Below are 19,425 nucleotides of genomic sequence, written 5' to 3'. Positions count from 1 at the left end.
ACCCTGTGGTCAAGAGTCTGGCTACTTAGGGAACAAAGCAACACATTTTCCTCTGCTGTCTTTTACAATGGAGCGCAAAGTATGACATCATTTGTTTAAAGTTGCATTCAAACACAACTGGCTTCCCTGCAACTGTTTTCCGGTGGAAACTTTAATGCCTTCCCATAGTAATCTGCTTCCCTTCAACTCTTTAAAGTAAACACTGCCTATTTTAAAGCGCACCCTGTAGTTGCTATGTGTTCACTAATTATGATCCCCAGCAGCTCTAGTAATAATTACACCTCTATGCTAAAGATTAATCATGAGTGAAGTAAGTTGCCATCACAGTGTTTTCCAATGTTAATCCCTTAGTCTTCTCTCTTTGGCGTGGCACAGATGAACAGAGGCTGGGACTAAGGAAAGCCAGCCTCCCTTTTGGGGAACAAAGCTACAGGAAAGCACAAATTTCCAATCAGAACTGTCGAATAAGGAAAAGACAGAATGTAAGTAAAATATAGAGAGCTTAGAGCAGCAGTCTCCAAAATGCTGTAAAATAATTTTCAAACTTTTCTGTTTTGGTCAAGTGACAGAATAGCAATTTCATTAGGAAACAGTATGCACTGACACCTCAGTGGAAAATTCCAATTTTGGTGATGTCTGGCACATTCAGGTTCCCCTCTGCGAATATCAGTCAGCCCACCCCAAAGCGCTGAGTACTTCACCCAAAACAGACCATTCATAAGCTCAGAACCTGAATACTTCACCCAGTAGGCCATCTCTACTGGCCTTAATGTGCTTCTGTTTAAAAAAAATAACACAAATGTCCACAAAACAAGAGTGTCTAAGACCCAACTCCAGCCAGATGTGCACAGGCTCTTGTACCCTGCTGTCTGTGAAGAGATATGGCAGGAATGTGCTCTGTCCATATTCAGGCAGCCAAACAAAGTTATCTGCCTGCAACATCATCAGACTAAAAGCTTCTCGCTCTCCCAACCACTGTTTATCTACCGCTTTTCCAAGGCCCTGTGTGTGTCCGGAAACATTTTATTTAGCAAATTAGCCATGCCCCCGGAGATGACCGGAGCCTTGGAATTCAGGACCCCGTTGCCAGGGCAACCTAAAGGTCACCTGACACCAATCACCTCGGACGTCATGTTTACCCTGTTCAGATGAGCAGCTGGGATAAAAGTGGAGGGGACGAAGAGGGCTGGAGAGTGGCATTTTAACCAAAGCTAAAGCCACGTCGGCCTCATTTAAGTGCCGTCCACAGTGCACATGTGACGCTTACACTTTAAACTACGACAATTCAAATATCACGCCCGCCGCGGTTTGACTGCCCACAGGAATTTGCATTCCCCAGCATGATAACATGCTGTGGAGGGAGGCGGGGTGAAAACAGGGACGTATCTAGGCGTGGCCACATTTCCAGGAAGCGTAGCAGTCTTTCTAGTCTTTATCTCGCTCTTATAAGGCTTCTGTGACGGAGCACCTGCTGACAGGTTTCACTCCAACCTGTCCAACTAGCTCAGCTACAGGAACAATGGCAACATATTACACACCACACACACCACCCCTCAGGGCAGTTTAAATTTGGAATTGTTTTCTCAGTTTTGCTCACTGATGAAAAACTAGTTCAGGATGCTGCTTACAAACTGAATCCTTACTGAGAATAACTTCTAGTCCGTCTTATAGACTAGCGTTCACTTATCCTGTTCCTACCACTTTCTTCCATTTAGCTTCACCCCCATCGCCCAAATAGTTTTGTACTGAACTTAATGTCTGACACAAGCCTGTCCCTCTGCTGTTTACTAACAGCAAGTCAGAGAGGCTGATGATGAACAGAGAAAACAGCCCCGACAGGCTGTAGAAGATTCCAACCATTCCTACCAAAAGGACAATGAACTGGCTGTCGGATGCGTGACACTAATAAAACACACCAACGCTCCGGCAGCACAGGCGGAGTCTTGAAAACGTGAGAGCTCAGGTTGATTTCAGACAGGTCTGGTGCTGTGTCTTTCATTTAGGTATCGGGGAATAAGCTCAAACTGCAGCCTATAAACCTTCGTACGTACGAGGCATTTTATTGTGAACTCTCAAACGGATATTGTCTTCAAAAAAAAAAAAATTAAAAAAAAAATGCAGAGATAAAATTGGGACATAAAAAAGGGAAAGTTATGCAAGGAGAATGTTCTGAATGCTCAGTCTTGACGTGTACTGTGGCATCTTTTATCTGTCCAGGAAAACAATCTGAATAGAAACCAACCTGTGAGTCACATCATTTCATTATCATCAGCCAAAGACAAAAATAAAACAAACTCATGGCATGTGTCAGGTTTCAGATGAAAGCCCTGTAATTAGCAATGTTAGGCAGTCGGCAGCTTTTATAAACACACCCCTTCCGAATGTTTCATGTACTGTGAAACAGCGCCCTATCGATGAGTTAGGCAGGTCGCTGTGGTATTTTACCAGTCTCAAAGGGTATCTGGCAACTCATTTTGCCTTTATACTTTCAGCCTATCCAAAAGAATGACGCCATCTGCTATCACTTTGCTAGTGGACAACTCCCTTGCTCTTATTTTGACAGTTCAGTCACAACTGGCTAGACCCAGCCCTTTTCTAACTTCCTTGGCTCACTGGCCAGGTTTGCTGTTGTGACCGTCTTTGATATCTCCGGACTCTCTTCGCTTACAGTCAGACGGCCTCCAACTCCACCCTCTTGGACAGCAGCTGACAGTAGTCCTTGTTCTGCTCTGGGGACTTTTATCTTTATTGGCCAACATATATAAAAGAGCAGAAAAACACTGAATGCAGCTGGCAGCTACTTTTAAAGTGGAATGTTTTTTCTAACAGGTTTTATTTAATCCATGAGTCGATGCTGCGAGTTACATTCCAAATAGCAGTAGAACTCTTCAGTTTGTCTTTATTGGCTCTCATGCATTAAATACACCTCACACACTCACAGGCAGCATGACAATGCCATATACGGCAAATACCTTGCTTGTCATGATAAGCAAGGTAACGGCTTTGCTATGATAACATTGTTCAAATGTGTGTTTGGCACCTTCTTTGACCCTCAAGAGACTTGAGACTAACGCACTTCAACACTTGTAATAAACTCTCACAGTAACACTGTCCCCAGTTGTGAGAAGTCGACTCCAAGATGTTGACTCCACTCAATGTGACAGAAAGCGTGTACTACTTGTCCATAGTGACTCAGCACGCAACTAGGCCACAATCCAGTTCCAACTGTCCTCTTATCAGCCCATTTACATCAAGAAGATATAGAAATCAACTACCCCTGAAAAGAAACAGTGTGTCTGCGTGCACTCAGACCCAAGAGCCCCACAGGGAAATTAGATTTCTTGTCTAATTCATGAGCTCTGGAGCCCAGTAGAGCATGAGGACATGAAGGGCCTTCAAGTGCTCACCAGCAAGCTTCCCCCTATTTGTGCCAATGGGTTTTTAAGAAAATGGTGATTCTCAGTGTGTTAAACAGATTGGTGCAATACATCACCAGTATAGGAACTGTCATTTCACAGCAGTTCACGGTAAGGTGCATTCATTGGGAACATCGCAGAGGGAGGAGGAAGGGCTGGGGATCTCAAAGAGACATATTAAAAAAAGCATGCTGATGCTGCACATTGCTGTTACAATGATGCAGTTGGCTGAGGAAGAGTCACTTCCAGGAGTGGTGAGAAAGAAATTCTGCTCAGCAGTCCGTATGGCACTCACTCACAGCGCATAGACTCATTTTTATGGGTTTTCTGCAAGAATACGCGTCACATTTGTATGAAGTATTTACGCTGAAGGCACAACTTTATCAACGCGCTCAAAGTTTTTATCCCCCTTCTTCTTTTAAACGGGCCACAAATTTTTCTGCAACAATAAATGCTATTCATTTGGAATCTTTATAGTAATTCAGAAGTCAATTTGCAGCAGCATTGGCTGGAGTACTGACTATACTGTGGCCTGTAAAATAACTGCTACTGACACACAGCAGACACCTGAGAGACCAAGTTACTGATATGGGCCAGGCCTAGCTATGTAAACACTGCATTCCTGCACACCGCAGAGCACGGGGAAACTGTGGGAGGGGGTGTTTGTGTCTGTGTGTGTGTGCGCTCATGCAAAGTTAATGATGTCCATTTATTAAGCAAAAAGAAAAAAAGTTGTGTAATTATTTTCATGTACGTTTATGCAAGTGTATGAATTTCACCCCACAGAAAAGGTAGTAATGGGTCATTACTTAGCGACAAGAATGTAAACTGAACATACAGGCATGATAACACAGGTTTATGTTACCATTTATGTGTATGGGTATCTGATAAGGCTCGATGCAGTGCACACAACTGGACACTCGGCATACCATCACATCACAAATGTAACACTACAGTGGGAGATTTGATTTCAGAGAGTTAAGTGACAAATTTAGATGCCATGAACACACACACACGTACACACAGCTCTGCCCCAATTTGATAATGCAGTCTCTAGTAAAGACCAGTTGTTAGCTTGTGATGCCTGCATTTTACTTCAGTTACAACTACAAAAGTTTACAGCCTGTTTTCAATGAGTCTACATTGTTTCAGTAAAGTCTATATTCAAATCTGAGCAGTAAAACAAAGCTTATGTCAGTATTTGTTCAGTGCAGTGTAGGAAAGGAAACAAAGCCAGTAACACGAGTAGTGGATGGTGTGAAGCCTATATGGTAGCCTATATAAGATAGAATGAAACATTAAAAAAAAAGTTAATCAACACAAAATACATTTTAAGTAACCCTCTGCACTTTTTACTGACCTTGCAGTTGCAAGGACTTCACTTAGCTGTCATCGTGCATTTGTTAAAGGCATGCCTGGGGTGACTTATTTTTGCTGCATGAACCCATTATACTTTAAATACTACCTTTTTTTTTTTACTTTTAATTCCAGTATAGTGTACCTTATGTACCAGGATGTAATCATGTATTTGTTTTGCAAGTTTTGCATGTTGAGTCCCCCCTTCCCCCAGCTCATAACATAAAGTGGAGACTGAGCCTGACCAAAATAACTTTTGCCGACTAAAGCAAAACAACCTGTTGCATATGTTTGCCTGGTGTTTCATTGATACGAGTGTAAAGTAACCAATTCCGCATCAAACAGCGTGTTGTAGGCTCCAGTTGTGTCAGACTGCTGTGATGAATCCATATCACACCTGCTTTGGGAGGTAGTGCAAAATCTACCTTAAGATTTAACTGAGTCAAATGCACACAGGAGCTATGGAGAAAAAGAAAAGACAAAGTCATGGCAAGGATGTGCACTCTGCCTTTAAATAAGTGGATTATCATAATTGTAAAGGTGTTTAAGTTTGCATATAAGTGCTACAATACCAGCCTTAAACTTTTAATTCCTACATCTGTCACGATCGTAAGGAACTTCTGAAGTTTGACGCACGTGTATAGAGGGTGGTGGAGTTCTCAAATAAACAGAGGTTTCAGACGTTAACATCTGTAACTGATGACGACAGCAGTGAGAGTAGATGGACACCAGTAACCTCTTAATTAAGACTCAATCCTTTTCCTGTCTTTGCTAATTAGTCTCCGCTTGTCTAATTAAGATGCCATCATTAAGCTGTTACAATTTTACTCACTGCCTGAGCAGGCCTGTTGAAGAAAGTGGAGGACAAAGACTTTATAACGTAGCTTTCATACCATATTGTGTACTGACCTTTAAGGGTCCATATGAATTACTGACCTTTATGTTCCACTATCACACACACAAATGTTCAGCATATCTTTGTGCTGCTACGGTGCCCAGCGACACAAACACAACCAAAGGAGCCAGCCTGTCCCAGAGCTGTACTGTGCTCTCAAGGCCGTGCCCAATCACTCAGAATCAGATCAGATGCTATCTGCAAATTATTTGTATAATCACAAACGAAACCACACTTGCTATGACCACAGGGTGGACAGGAGTCCTTAGACAGACATTAGCTGTTTGGATGATAAATTGTTAGTTGCGTGACCCTCATCAGTGTTTTGTGCCTGGTTTACTCAAGATCGCACAGAGTCAAAAAGGTTTATTAGACCTTCCACCTTGTTAGTTTTTCTCTGCATGTAGCGGGCAAATTACAGTGAGAATTTAACAAGTCAAAATTATACAAAAGAATTCCCAGAACTACAAAAAAATAAATAATGAAATTAAAAAGTCAGTTTAACTACTCAAATTGAGGCCTTTTAACTGAAACAAAGTGAGCTCATCTGGGTCAGCGCTGCATGCAATTCCATCTGAGCTCATTAAGTTTTAGTGAGACTTTAAAATATCTCTAAATGGTTCAAAAACACATTGTTTCAGAACTGTTCTAGACATTAGTAGTCTGCCTACTTACTGATATTTAGAAATTCAGTAGTATTTCTAAATATCAGTTCATGAATAGTTTCACTGAAGTGTTTGATGGTTCTGTTGATACGTATTGAGCCACAGGACCCCTATATTCCAATTCAAGTGCATAATCCTAGCTATGGTGGCTGCTGTAGGACATTCATCTCTGGCCACCGTTAATCTGTATTGCATGCAGGCTTTCACTTCGCTGTTTACCTCAGCTGTAAATATGTCTACATTGTCAATATGCCGGGTGTCCACATCTCTGTGCTCTGGATGAGGCTATAAAACTTTGTGATAGGAGTCCAGTATAAACTGATAAGTAACTGAAGTTAGTATCACTGTTATTGGACAGAAGTTAAGTGAGTTATTGAGAATATCCTGAAGTTTTCTGCTGGGAAGGGCAGCTGTTTTAGCTGCTGGTAGCTGGCGTTAGCTGCTGTTAGTCACACTAGTAAAACTTTCTTTCCAGCGGCTCTAACATTGTTGGACTCGGACACTTAAACTCTCATATGATGTGAGAATGTAATCAAACTGTTTATCAGAGTGAGAGTCTGACTTCAGGTCATTCAAGCCCCTTGCTGGCATGATGTGCTGCTGTTTAGCTGACTTGTTGTCAGCCATCTGGAGATCAGAGTAGGGAGGGCTAACTGCAAAAATATTGGGAATACATAAGCATTAGGGGTGCAACGATACTCGTATCGATATTGAACCGTTCGATACAGTGCTTTCGGTTCAGTACGCATATGTATCGAACAATACAAAAATTTTAATTTATTTTATCAACTTTCCTTCTGACGATGCTGTCTGTGTTGAGCGCTCAGTGGATCTGCGCTCGACAGTGCAGCATAGACGGAGTAGTCGAACGCAGATTCACTGAGTGCAGGGCAAGCTAGCGAGACAGAAGTTAAGCTCTCCTTGCAACATGGCAAAGTGAACCTCCCCCACCCTCATTCAGATCTGGCGTTTGGAATTATTTTGGTTTTCATGTGACGTATGACCCTGAAGGTAAGCAGTCATGGACTAAAGTAAAACAGTATGTTGGATGTGCCATGCAATGCTCAATTACATGGGTGGGAGCTAGTGTGTTAGCGCAGTTAGCTCGTTAACGTGTTGGCCGTCCAGCCCCACGCACGGAGCGATCGGCGGTAGCTCGTTAACGGAGATTTGCCGTGTTGTGGCGTTAACGTCATTTCAACGAGATTTACGCTGACAGCACTAGTGGGAACACAACGAATATGACTGCACATTTACGCCGACATCATCCTAGTGCAAAGACAAGTGGAAGCAGACAAAAACAACAAGCATGCTACTAACTTTACCTGAGTCATTTAGACAGCCGTTAGCACATGAGTCTCCTTATGGGGACCTGATATGTTTTATATGCTGCTGAGAATATAGCCCAGAAGAAGCGGATAGTATAGCTTTTATTTGGGAAAGAGACATTTCTCTGTAATAAACTCTCTTTTCCAAAGATGAGTGATTCCTCAATCAGATACAGGGCTTGCAATATCGCTAGCCCGACGTCCCGGGGCTAGCGATTTTTCCAGTCGGGCTACCAGAATCTATCTCTGCCCTGCCCGTCGGGCTATTGTAGGAAGGAAAATATATGTCAATGCTTTTGCATTCTTTCAGAAATGTAGCTGGGTAATTATGTCATTGGCATCGGTGAGCCACTGTCAATATGTGACATATTGAAGTCGCGTTTGAATTTGCGCTTGTTTTTTGCTTTCACTTTGCAATCGTGCGAACTGTGTATAGAGAGCGACAGCACTGATCTGTGAGTGATGATAATTTGTGCACCAATTCCTCTGACATCGTCTTATTAATCGTTAGCTTACTATGCAAACATGACAAGTGAAATCTCCCGCAGCTTAAACATGTGAGAGGTTGATCGTGCAGAGAATCGCTGAGCGTTATGTGAGTGTGTGTGTAAAAGCAGCAGGATATATATTTTAGTTCTGCTGAGCCAAATAAGACAGGTCAGGGTGAAGAAGTGACAGCCAAAGAAAAGCTTACCACAAAACGGAGAAGTTATGACAAATCAGACTATAAGGCAAAAAGAAAGTGCAGCTTTATGGTTTCACGGACAAAAGAATTTCTGTGGCTGCAATATGACGAGCTAAATAACCAGGGCTGCACATAAGTGGTCCGCAGGTGCGCATTCGCTGTCAAAATAAAAAACGCACACAAGATAAGTTGCAACGAGTGTTTGCATACATAAGATTTTCAGGAGGAGGACAGACATTTGTTTAGAACTCTTAAAGATGTCGAAGAAGCAAACTCCTTTAAGCAATTACTGTGATGTTCCTCCACCTCCAAAGAAATGTCAGGAGTCCGAACCACAAAAGAAGCACGTATTCTCGGAAAAGTAGTTGCAGGAGGTGAGCTGGCTTCAAACAAATGATGAACGCACAGAGATGTGGTGCGGAATGTGCCGTGAAAATTGAATAAATGACAAATTAAAAAGGCATGAACGTTTTTTTTTGTATCGAAAAAATATCGAACCGTGACACCAAAGTATCGAACCGAACCGTGAATTTTGTGTATCGTTGCACCCCTAATAAGCATGTTTTATTGTGTTAGAGCAGCGGTCCCCAAACTTTTTTGCGCCACGGACCGGTTTATGTCCGACAATATTTTCATGGACCAGCCTTTAAGGTGTTGCAGATAAATACAACAAAATAAAATGAGTACCTGTACCAAAAAAAGAAGATTTATTCATAACACACGGGAAAAGACCCAGGGAAACAGAGTCAACAATAAAAAATAAAAAAAATAACAATAAAAACCCTGAAAACCATCAATTTCACACCTGAGCCTCAACTCTCACGGCCCGGTACCAAATGTGGCCTGGGGGTTGGGGACCGCTGTGTTAGAGCACCGACTTCAACTCAGAAGAATAAGCCTGAGGTGGGGAGGAAGAGGATGAGGTGGAAATGAACAAGGAGAAAAGAGACCAGTGGTGGAAGAGGAGAAAGACATTGTGAAAATATACGTGTTCAAATGTTAAAGGTAAAACATACATTTTGAATTGTGATTAAATGCAATCACCCAGCATGTGTAATGCTGTAAGGGCATTAAAAATACCAGAAACTTGAGTTTCACTTGCTTCTGAAGTGACTGAGTCATGCCATGAATGCACTGCTTTAGGGGGATAACACAAGCACAGCCGATGCAATCACACAATCCAACCAGAAGAAAGCAGATAGTTGTGATAGAGGACGGCGTCACTTGGCTGCTAGCTGCTCAGGAAGTTTGCTGCTGGTTATTGCTGAACATCAGAGCTACCCCACCATAATAAAAATTATCAAATCCACTTGGCGTCTTGAAAGTTTCCAGCTAATTGTAGGAGCCACATGCTTTTCTAATCAAGGCTGCTTCAGCACCTGTTACGGTCACAATTTCAGATGGGACTGTCTGCATCTTCTTAACTCTGAATGTTCAAAGGAAAACAGCGGGATGTAATAATGGTTTTTGGGTTGCGAAAGCACATGTTATTAGGTAGTTTTCTTGACAAAAGGTTGCTTGTTTAAAAGAAATTTCAAACTCACTGCATTATTCTTCACATTCAAGACATTAGGTATGAGTTAGTGAGCTTTAGATGCTTTCAGGTCGGTTTTGTTAGCTCAAGACAAAAGCCAAGTCGGCTGCTAAGACAACCTTCTCCAGCTATAAACCACTGAATTAAATCTTCGTCTTTTTTGCCACGATCCATCACATTCTCACATCCCAGTGACTTCTAGCCACATGAGACACTCCTGAATGCTTTTCCATATGCTACCATCTGCAACTACTGAAAAATGGCCCGTTCAACTTCTCTTTTCATTAGGATACTTCTACAGAAAAAAAAAAAGGAAGTTTTTAAAAAAAGGGTTAGGCTTGGGGAGGGGATGTCTGTCATAACGGTCTGCTCATTATTAAGCCCCACTATTCCCACGTTCAGATGACAATAAGTAGGGAGGGAGAAGAAATTAAGGCTTGAGAAGGAAAAGATAAAGAGAGCAAAGGAGGGGAATGGAGGCAGGTAAGATGACCAAAAAGGCAGCAGCTTTGAGAAGTGTTGTGTGTCATGTAAGTCCTAGTTCAGGAACACTAAGACTTTAGGGCTGTGAGCATGGATGCGTGCTCACAGCCGTGGCCAAACAGACAGACTCAAGTCTAAATCCCCTTAATCAGGGCTGGACCGTTCCTTAAACTGTTTATACCCCCTTCTTTTGTCTACGTGTGCATGTGAATGTGCGTGAGTAAGCTTCCCAAAGACTTGACTTTAATGGGATTTGTGTAAACGGACCCCACAGCTTCAACCATAGTGTAATTAAAGGTAAAGAAAAGAGGAAACAGGTTGGGGAGGGAAAGGACCTTTACAGGAGGCTGAGAGGTAAAGGACAGACATTCTCGGTGCAACCACAACTACAACGATAACAAGCTGATTCGCTTTAATGACAATAATTAACTCCTTAAGTATCTCAAGAAGTTTAACGTGAGAAAGAAAAGTTACAGAGCCCCAACGTAAAATCATACAGTCTCTGTTGATTTAAAACAAGTTATAAAACCAACTTTTCAAGAGTCACCCTGCATTTTTTGTGGGCACATCAACTTGCTTCTAGGACTAGTCTCAACCATATTAATAATGCTCACAGCCACGACCGATCTCGTCATTTCGCTTCCTAGTTACGCCAGCTGGAGGCATAACCACATCTCATCTGAGCTTTACAGCAGCAGAGCTGACAGAAATACTTGGCCATGTCAGCCAGTGTCGCACACAAACACACAGATGGGGATGCAAACAGACACACACACGCACACACACGTTCGCATTTCATCGAATTCCTGACACAAACAACAACAACAAAAGAAACAGAACTGATGTGACAAAGTTGGCATCTCGGTACAAAGTTTAGATAATATACATAAATATATATATACAGATATATACACACACACACACACACACACACACACACACACACACACACACACACACAAACACGTGTGTGTACGTGCGTACATAAGCACATGCATACATACATGCATGAATACACATATGCTTCATTTATGCAACCGTAATAAAACATCTTATTTAATGGAACATGGTGCAGAAAAAGAAAGACACATGATGCCGTCACACAGGTCACAAACCAAATTGCCATAGTTTACAATGCAATACCCCCGACTGTATGCAGCACGTGCAGAGTAGCATGACAGCTGAGCAGAGTCAACTAGCTTAGATGATTCATTGTTACAAACAAATTTAACGGACCCATTTATCAACATGATCTTTTTTTTTTCTTTAAAATCTAGTACTGGTCGCGCTCTAGTAAAAAGGCAGATTCTGTAAGGCCAAGCAGTCTTAAATTTACAGATGTTTTCACCCATCAGTCCAGACACTAAAAATCTGCAATTTAAAAAAAAATACAAATAAAAAATACAAATTTAAACACTCAGCTTGAACCATATTGATATAATAGCAGAATCAGAGTATTAGTATCACCCTTTACAACCACCAATATGTGACTTTTTTGTAAAAAGGTAAAGAAGAGAAACACCCATCAAGCAAGTTATGAGTGTTGATGTTGTATAGTTTGTCTACCTGTAGGCGCTCAGCAACGTCCCTATTGGCAACACATCACAAGTGTAAATAAACAACGTGTTGTGACAATAAAACTGAAAAACTATCTTTAAACTGCATTGTTGTAATATTTTTAATAACTCATAAATAAATATACATAATGATGACATATGTTAGAAAAACTGTTTGTGCTTCATGTCTCTGACAGAAAGCCAAAAAAAAAAAAAAAAAATCACCTCATCACCAGATTTTTAAAATCACCAAAATATCGGTGTCATTCTTAAAAGTCATATATGGGTCAGGCTCTACCCTGTACACTCCACGAAGAAAGCATTTTATGAAGATGTTCACCTACTCTGATGATGGATTATGTTAACCAGGTATTGGGAGAATTGGTAAAGAGCTTTTGGGCAGATTTGTCAACTCATCCCACACTTTGACTAGGTCAAGAGTTACTTCACTGAACCAAAGCAGCACAATATTAAGCCTGTGGTTTTCCCCTTCAGTGTGTATGAAACTCATGAGCAGCTCATTATTTCATGGTTTGACAAATGACTCTGTTACAAACTGTCAAGCAGAAACCACTGAAAAAAGAGCAAGTTAATTGGTTTGTTAGAACTGGTTTGGAGTTAGACTAGTATCCTGGAGGAAGTGGGTGAGCTCTTCACCTACTTCCTAAATAATAGCTACAAAAGTCACAACTCTGCCTAAAGGTTTCCATTTCCTGTGCAGAGGACACGTGATAAGGCAGTCAACTAAAGCTTAAAAGACCCAATGCTCCCGACATCACCTTTGTTTAAAAGTTTCGGAAACATTTCCCCCATCTCTACTGTACATTTGAGAAGGATGGATCAGGGCGGTCTTCAAAGACAACTTCCTCTCCCACCCTGCTGAACTACCATTAATTAGTTGCCCTTTCTCTTTTCCTGACAGGCTGTGTAACTGCAAATGCCAAGTGTGACCAATGCCCATTCATTGTCAATACAACAGACTACAATGCAAACAAGAGAGAATATGGCACATGCATACATACGTGCTCCTCTTAGTGGGATTATAAAAAGCGCTGCTTAAGTGAGACAGCATTTCATGGTCTATTTAGCTGGTGAGGGAGTGTTCCTCCAGTGCGTCTAAATGTAGAGATCAAGCTGAGCAAACTCAAAGTGTGCAAGATGCTTACACTGCACACACACACACACACACACACACACACACACACAACTCCTCTCATAGTCTCCTTTTCGCCCTCACCTGCACACACATTTGAGCAAATACAAAGACCCTGAAATTAACGCTGAAATTCCCTACGGCACACTATAAGGGAGGAAATAAAGTCGCTCCAAGCCATCAGCAGAGAATACAAAAGTAGAAAACGGGTGTGGGCAAAGAGGGTTGTTCAACACCCTGCTGAGAGAGAGGAAATAAACACTTCCATATGCGATCCCTGCCAGAAATGCTTGTGCGTGCACACACACACACACACACACACACACGCGCACACACACACACAGGGAGTCTGGAGTTAATGCAGTGACACAGTGTTGTAAATTTGAGCACGAGAGTCGTAGTTAACAGCTCACGCCTCCATACGAATGGGATGGAATATTTTCTGCTTCCAGGAATTTATAGCTGGTAAGGCCTCGTCCATCACGGGCAGCTCTGTGATATAATGAAGTTTGGAAAGAAATACACTGCTGAGAAGCTGTAAGACTGGAGTTTCCTGATTAGTCAGGTAGCAAAATGGCTGGTGAAGAGGAATCCAATCTTATTTCTTGTGTGTGTGATTGTGCCGACTAAAAGGAACACACACCATAACTCCTGCCTGGGGAAACCCGTGAACTCTGGGCCACTGTGCCATTGGTCATGTCCAGAAAACAAACATTAACAGTCACTTGCATTACAAACACTTCTGAGAATCGTCACTGGCTACACTTCCTAGCATAATACAATTACTATTATCAGTATACACTTCATCCACCCTCAACTTTAAGCCTAAATACAATCCCGACTGTAGATCATATACAGTATCGTTAAAGCGTCCAGCTTAAGTACTAACACCAGCGCGGGCACGACATTAATCTGGTCCCATCTCAAAGCCTCTCTGATGTGATTGTCTGTTCCTATAAGCATGTGTGTATCATCCATAGTTTGTTTACATATGTGGAGCAGACAGTCATCTTCTTAGGAAGATTAGCCATAAAGAAGTTCCAGGGTTGATCAGCTGGTGAAGTTTTTTTTATAATGTGCATGCTTTCTTTCAAACACAGCACTGTGTGTGTGTGTGTGTGTGTGTGTGTGTGTGTGTGTGTGTGTGTGTGAGCATTAAACTACATTGTGACAGAGTCATCAGCTGCTTGTTTCGAAAGGGTGAAGAGTTAAGAGTGCATGTCCATGTTTATAATAGTCCCTAATTACATAATCCAGTTATTCTCCCACAGCTTCAGTATACACTGAAGTGGACATCTGATGGTTTGGCCTCAGCAGTGGTTCTAAGGGTGTGTCTCCTGCAGTGTGTGTGTTGCTTTCTCACCGATACCCAAAACAAACATAACATAAAAAAACTCAGCAGTGGAGCTGGTTGCAGCTCCTTATCAGCTCAGATTAGAAATGCCCTTGCATGCTCACAGGTCTATAGAAAGTCCAGACAACACAGTATTCAGTATTGGAAACCCTCCCCCCTCCTCTTTATAGAGCTGGCAGTCAACATGAAAGTCTGAGTGTGTATCAGCGAGCCAAGACAACGAAGCAGTACCTCTCCTCACATCTCGCTTGATTAAAGTGAGAAAATGGCACAAGCTCCGGGTAAAATTAGGTGACTTAGATTTTGCAGATGGCCCTTGTTGCCAAGCATATTTTCTCAATTAAGGCTGATTAGGGAGGGGAAATTCCCTGACAGCGTGAATTATTAAAAACTTGAAATGGAGTCTGATCATGTGACGTTGTACAGCAGTGACACCCGACATTCCCAGATGAATGAAGAAAACGAAAAAGGGATGGGGGTTCTGATTAGCCCAAAGTGAGAACAGAATCTCCTTCCTATCCTAATAAATCATTACAAACTAGAGAGAACGGGTCTGGACTTGTGCAGGTGATTCCCTAGAAAGTGATTAAAAAAAATTGACCAGTTACTTCCTGTTTACAGGAAGGAAAGATCTTAAAGCCTAAGACTCCACAGACAAACGACTGAAAACACAAGGGCACCAATCGCATCAGTTCCTTCACGTTTCCTTTCTATTCCACGCCCTCAGCAGGGCGACGCATGGTAGCGAGGCTTCTGCTGCTACAGCTCGACTAGATTTGCTTCTTTGCTGGAATCCCAAACATTTTGTTTACGCGCGTTTGACAATCCATTTCAGTTTGTTTTTGCTTCTTCACAGCAGCGCCACTGTTGGCATTAATCGGCATGTGATTTCATGGCTTATTTCTATCTAGTTGGTTACTGGGTTCAAGCAGCAGTCACGCTGCGAGACAGTCAGGCCTAGAATTTCACCACAAAAAAGAAATCGGGGTGTTAGTCAGCACATGAGCTGCCATATTTTACCTTTCGACCCCACTTTAGACTGTGTGAGAATACACAGACTGAGAATGATCGACGACTTCTTCTTCTTCTTCTCTCGCTGTTCTTGTATTATTGTTCCTTCTTAAACGAGTCATTTGGACACGACACAGAAGGGAAAACATGGGCGTGAACTATAAAAACTTTATTTGAACAGAGACATTGTAAATTATATAAATAACACTCAACAGCATAAAATGGCTGCTGTGAAGTCAAGCCAACAGAATTCTGTGATGTTTTGGAGTCACCGGCAAAGCTACCCACCCACCTCCAACCTGAACACAGGTATAATTTAGCTGGTAAGTGAAAACAAGACCTTAAAATCTGGAGTGTCAAAAATATGGTCCAGGAGCCAGAATTGGGCCAGCAAACACTCATTGGATGGCTTTGGAAAGGGAACTTTTGGAGTTTTAATTGACTTTATTTAGTTTTACAGCTTTACATATTAACAAAGACCTCCCCCGTGGCCACACTGTTGAAATAGCACTTCTTTAAATGTGTAGTTAAACTTCTGTATAGTGGCAAAGAGGACACTTTCACTGGTCTGGCCCATGTGAGATCAAAAACAGGCTTTCTGTGGTCCACAACATAATATCAGTTTGACATCCCTGCCTAAATAAATAAATAAATAAAGTACATCATCTGTGCCACAATAAAGATGCAAAATTCCAAAGACACGTTTCTAAATTTAAAGACCAAAGCTTGAAAGTTTCAATTCAAACATTACCACTCACAGTTAATTTGACTTGATAGCCAAACCTCAGTCTGAAGTGAGGAACTAATCGGTGGAATATGATTGAGCAGCATTTGTTTAAAATGAAAATCTGCTCTCGGAGCACGCTATTGTAAATAAATCTGAGCACCCAGAGGTAGCAGTGGCCTTTAGCATTGTTAAAATAAGCCCTCTGCTCCTCGTCTCTAAGAGGATGTTCAGATATTCAGTACCAGGTTTCCTTTATAATAAAAGATGTTGCGCAACAACAGAGCACCACACCTTAAGAACAGTGCACGATGATGATCGGAGGACTGTCCTGAAATAAATGAGAAAAGCTACACATTTACCAAAGCAACCTCAGAGCAGACCCACCAGCACGGCCGGCGGCCTTCACAGGTTATCTACATGTAAGGTCGCCCTTGAAAAGAGTTGTTGCTCTTTTGTCCATGTCTAAAAGAAGTCTCTGCGTGTCCCGGGCTGACTTCCGAGCATCCCTTCAGCGGTTTGCGTTGCCACGCTGGGAGCCTGTCAGAGCGGCTCAGTGTCAAACCTCCCAGCCCCGCTGAGTCAAGATGACCATAAACCGAAGGCTAGAGCAGCCACACTGGCCGGATGCTCGCATTTTTGTAAGGTGCCTGATGTTCCCTTTCCTGTTAGGTGTTAAAAGAAGTGCTCCCTGTCGAGCCTGTTTGAGAAGTCATCAGGTAAAGTATAGGAAACAGACACATCTTAAGAAGGCCTAAATGAATTTAAAGTAGCACCTCTAAGCATTACTGCTCCTAGTGCTGGATGTAATTCTCCAGTAGGTTGGAATGTACGCAATATTTTGGACTTTCTTCACCATTTGTGCTTCCTCAACAGCTGGGAAAGTGAGAACACACAAAGGAAAGCTGAATAAACAACGTGTGTGAAGCCTGTGGGGTTTCCATGTCCCTGAACCAGACAGGTGGCATTCCCTGTTGGGGAGAAAACCAGGCCCGGCTACTTCAACTTAAAAAAAGAAAAAGCCATTCACAAATCTGCCAATTAAATGTGACATTAAACGGTTCCGCAGCTATTAAATGTCACAACTTCCTCAAGTTTTAGTATTCATTGTAAAGTTCTATGGGTTTATTTCAACTGAAAATTAACCTCAATGAATCAAAAGTTTCCATTTAGATGAAGCTGTTTAAAAAAAGAAAGCAAGAAATCAAACTTGGGACAAAACCCGTTAAACGCACACCAATAAAAGCGCAGAAGTTTTGCAGCCTCACCTTTTGTCTTACCTTGCCTGACAGTTTTAAACCTGGCGGGTCCTTTGCAGTTCTTTAGCACGGTGTATATGTCGTACAGGGGTAATCCCGAAATCGAGAGATTCTCCACTTCGAGCAGCAGCTCCCCTTCACCCAGTTTCCCACTTTTGTACACCACCGCATTGTGGTTCAGCGGTCCAATGTAGGCGAACTCTCCGTTCTCCGCGCCGCCACGCAGCGGCACGTTGAGCTCACCGCGGGCATCTTTGGACACGGAGACCTCGTTCACCCTGGAGGTCCAGTGGTTCTTCTTCAGCGCGGGTTTGGACATTGCGAACAGTTAACGAGCCGACGCCAAACCGGCCGGACTCTGCCACCGGGGTTGGGGGGGGGAACACAGTCACAGCAGTCCCTGTCTCTCTCCTGCTCGTTAAAAAGTAGATTTGTATCCGAGGGACGCGCAGAAAACTTTCTTTCTCTCCCACAGAAACATGAGCGCCTCTGACAGTACAGGTCCCGAATCAAGCCATTCCTGCCTGCGCTGAAATCACTCCTTACTGTGCGGTTATTCTCATCACTTTTCTTAACATCCCCTCCGGTTTAATCCTCCTTTACTGTTGTCACCCTACATCTGCCACGCTCCCACTCACGGCTCGCGTCCACTTCTTAAATCCTCTCGGTTGTTTTCAAAACTCACTTTTAAAGGTTTTCCTTCCTCTCTTCCTGCTAAAAGAGACTTCACTCCTCCTCTGCCCGTATCCGCAGACCCCACTTTATCCACAGTCGACTGCGTCCAGAACTCCTTTAACCAGGTACGTCGCTCTGGTGCGTGGAGCTGAAAATCATTCCCACTCTGGTGCTGGGGATGTGTTGCTGTCCGTGCTGCGTTCAGGTGCTGTCGGATTTTTATGCGTTCACGAAGAGGTCACGTGAATAACCTGTGCGAACTCTTCACTCGTCCACAAGCCACAGATACTACAGGTCATTTCCCAGTGTTTCAGCTTGGTTGTAGTTTGAAATTTACATTTAAGTTATATGTAATTATGATGGAACTTATAAAAAATATGGTACAGTGTGTGTAATGCTCTGTGGTAATAATGTTCGACACCTTTAAATCACGACTGTAACCTAACGTAGCGCCTAAATTGACACTTCACTGTGGACTCAAGTACGCGACTTAAATAATTTATCATCGGGCACAAACTGAAAAAAATGACCCTTCACGTGTTTTCTTTAAAGACCTCTCTGCGTGATTTACAACATTAGTATTTACAGTATCAACATGGTCACGGTGAGTTGAAGTGCTGTCAAAATAACTTCGAGTACTGAATGTCAGACTCCAAAAAGGGTATTTGAACGCAGCGCTTTAAAGAGCGCATGCGTGCTGCTGTAGGGAGAAAGAGGTTTTTGGCTTTCCCTAAATTAGAGCCTGGTGTCAGTTTGTTTATTTCAGTCGGTTCAAATTAAATTAAAGTGCGCTTCCTGGTAAAATTATAGAATGTGCAGTATCCATCGAGCTTTGATATAATGAATCTGACTGAAATGCTGATTTCCTAACATAGTGAGTCAGAGGTTAACCCTGTGATCACACATACGTCTGGAATTCTTGTATTTCAGGTTAGACAGGTGTCAAACCATGTTTTAATGTTTGGCTGAAACCTCCCCTCTCTGCTTATGCAATCTCTTTACGCCTGAGACGGTACTATTTACATACTTAGTTGTATCCCTAGCTACTGTTTTTGTTAAACACAAATACTTGTTGATCCACATCTAAGAATCTGAGAGATGCTTAAAAATAATAATGGAGATGGACATATATAGATAGACTGCCTAATGGAATCACATGTGCCGGGCTTCTCACCTTGGGAGCGGCAGATGAACTTTTTTTTTCCAACCTAAAAATAACAGTAAAGCACTCTTAGTCCCAGCAGATAAAAAAAAAAAAAGAGAGAAAACTAGTGGCCTGGATGGGACGGGGAAATAGTAAATGCACTTATATAGCTCAAACTGTAGCTTTC

The 19,425-nt window shown here is 42.3% G+C and overlaps 1 protein-coding gene across 29 annotated transcripts in view; it reads right to left on the bottom strand.

The window, feature by feature from the left end:
• Positions 1-18,275, bottom strand: part of magi1b (membrane associated guanylate kinase, WW and PDZ domain containing 1b) — a 137,172-nt gene extending 118,897 nt beyond the window's left edge. For 23 of the 29 annotated variants that reach the window (XM_024802402.2, XM_024802408.2, XM_024802404.2 and 20 more), the window contains exon 1: positions 17,429-18,275. In XM_024802402.2, coding sequence (XP_024658170.2) covers positions 17,429-17,738 — 310 coding nt within the window. In that variant the 5' untranslated portion in view covers positions 17,739-18,275. The remainder of the gene's footprint in view (positions 1-17,428) is intronic. The other 6 variants (XM_024802405.2, XM_076883827.1, XM_024802407.2 and 3 more) reach the window with 1 other exon arrangement.
• Positions 18,276-19,425: the final 1,150 nt, after the last annotated feature.

This window comes from Maylandia zebra, linkage group LG5 (assembly GCF_041146795.1).
Source record: "Maylandia zebra isolate NMK-2024a linkage group LG5, Mzebra_GT3a, whole genome shotgun sequence".
Classification (NCBI taxonomy): Eukaryota; Metazoa; Chordata; class Actinopteri; order Cichliformes; family Cichlidae; genus Maylandia; species Maylandia zebra.
Note: the sequence above shows the minus strand (reverse complement) of the source record. Positions and strands in the feature narration are given on the sequence as shown.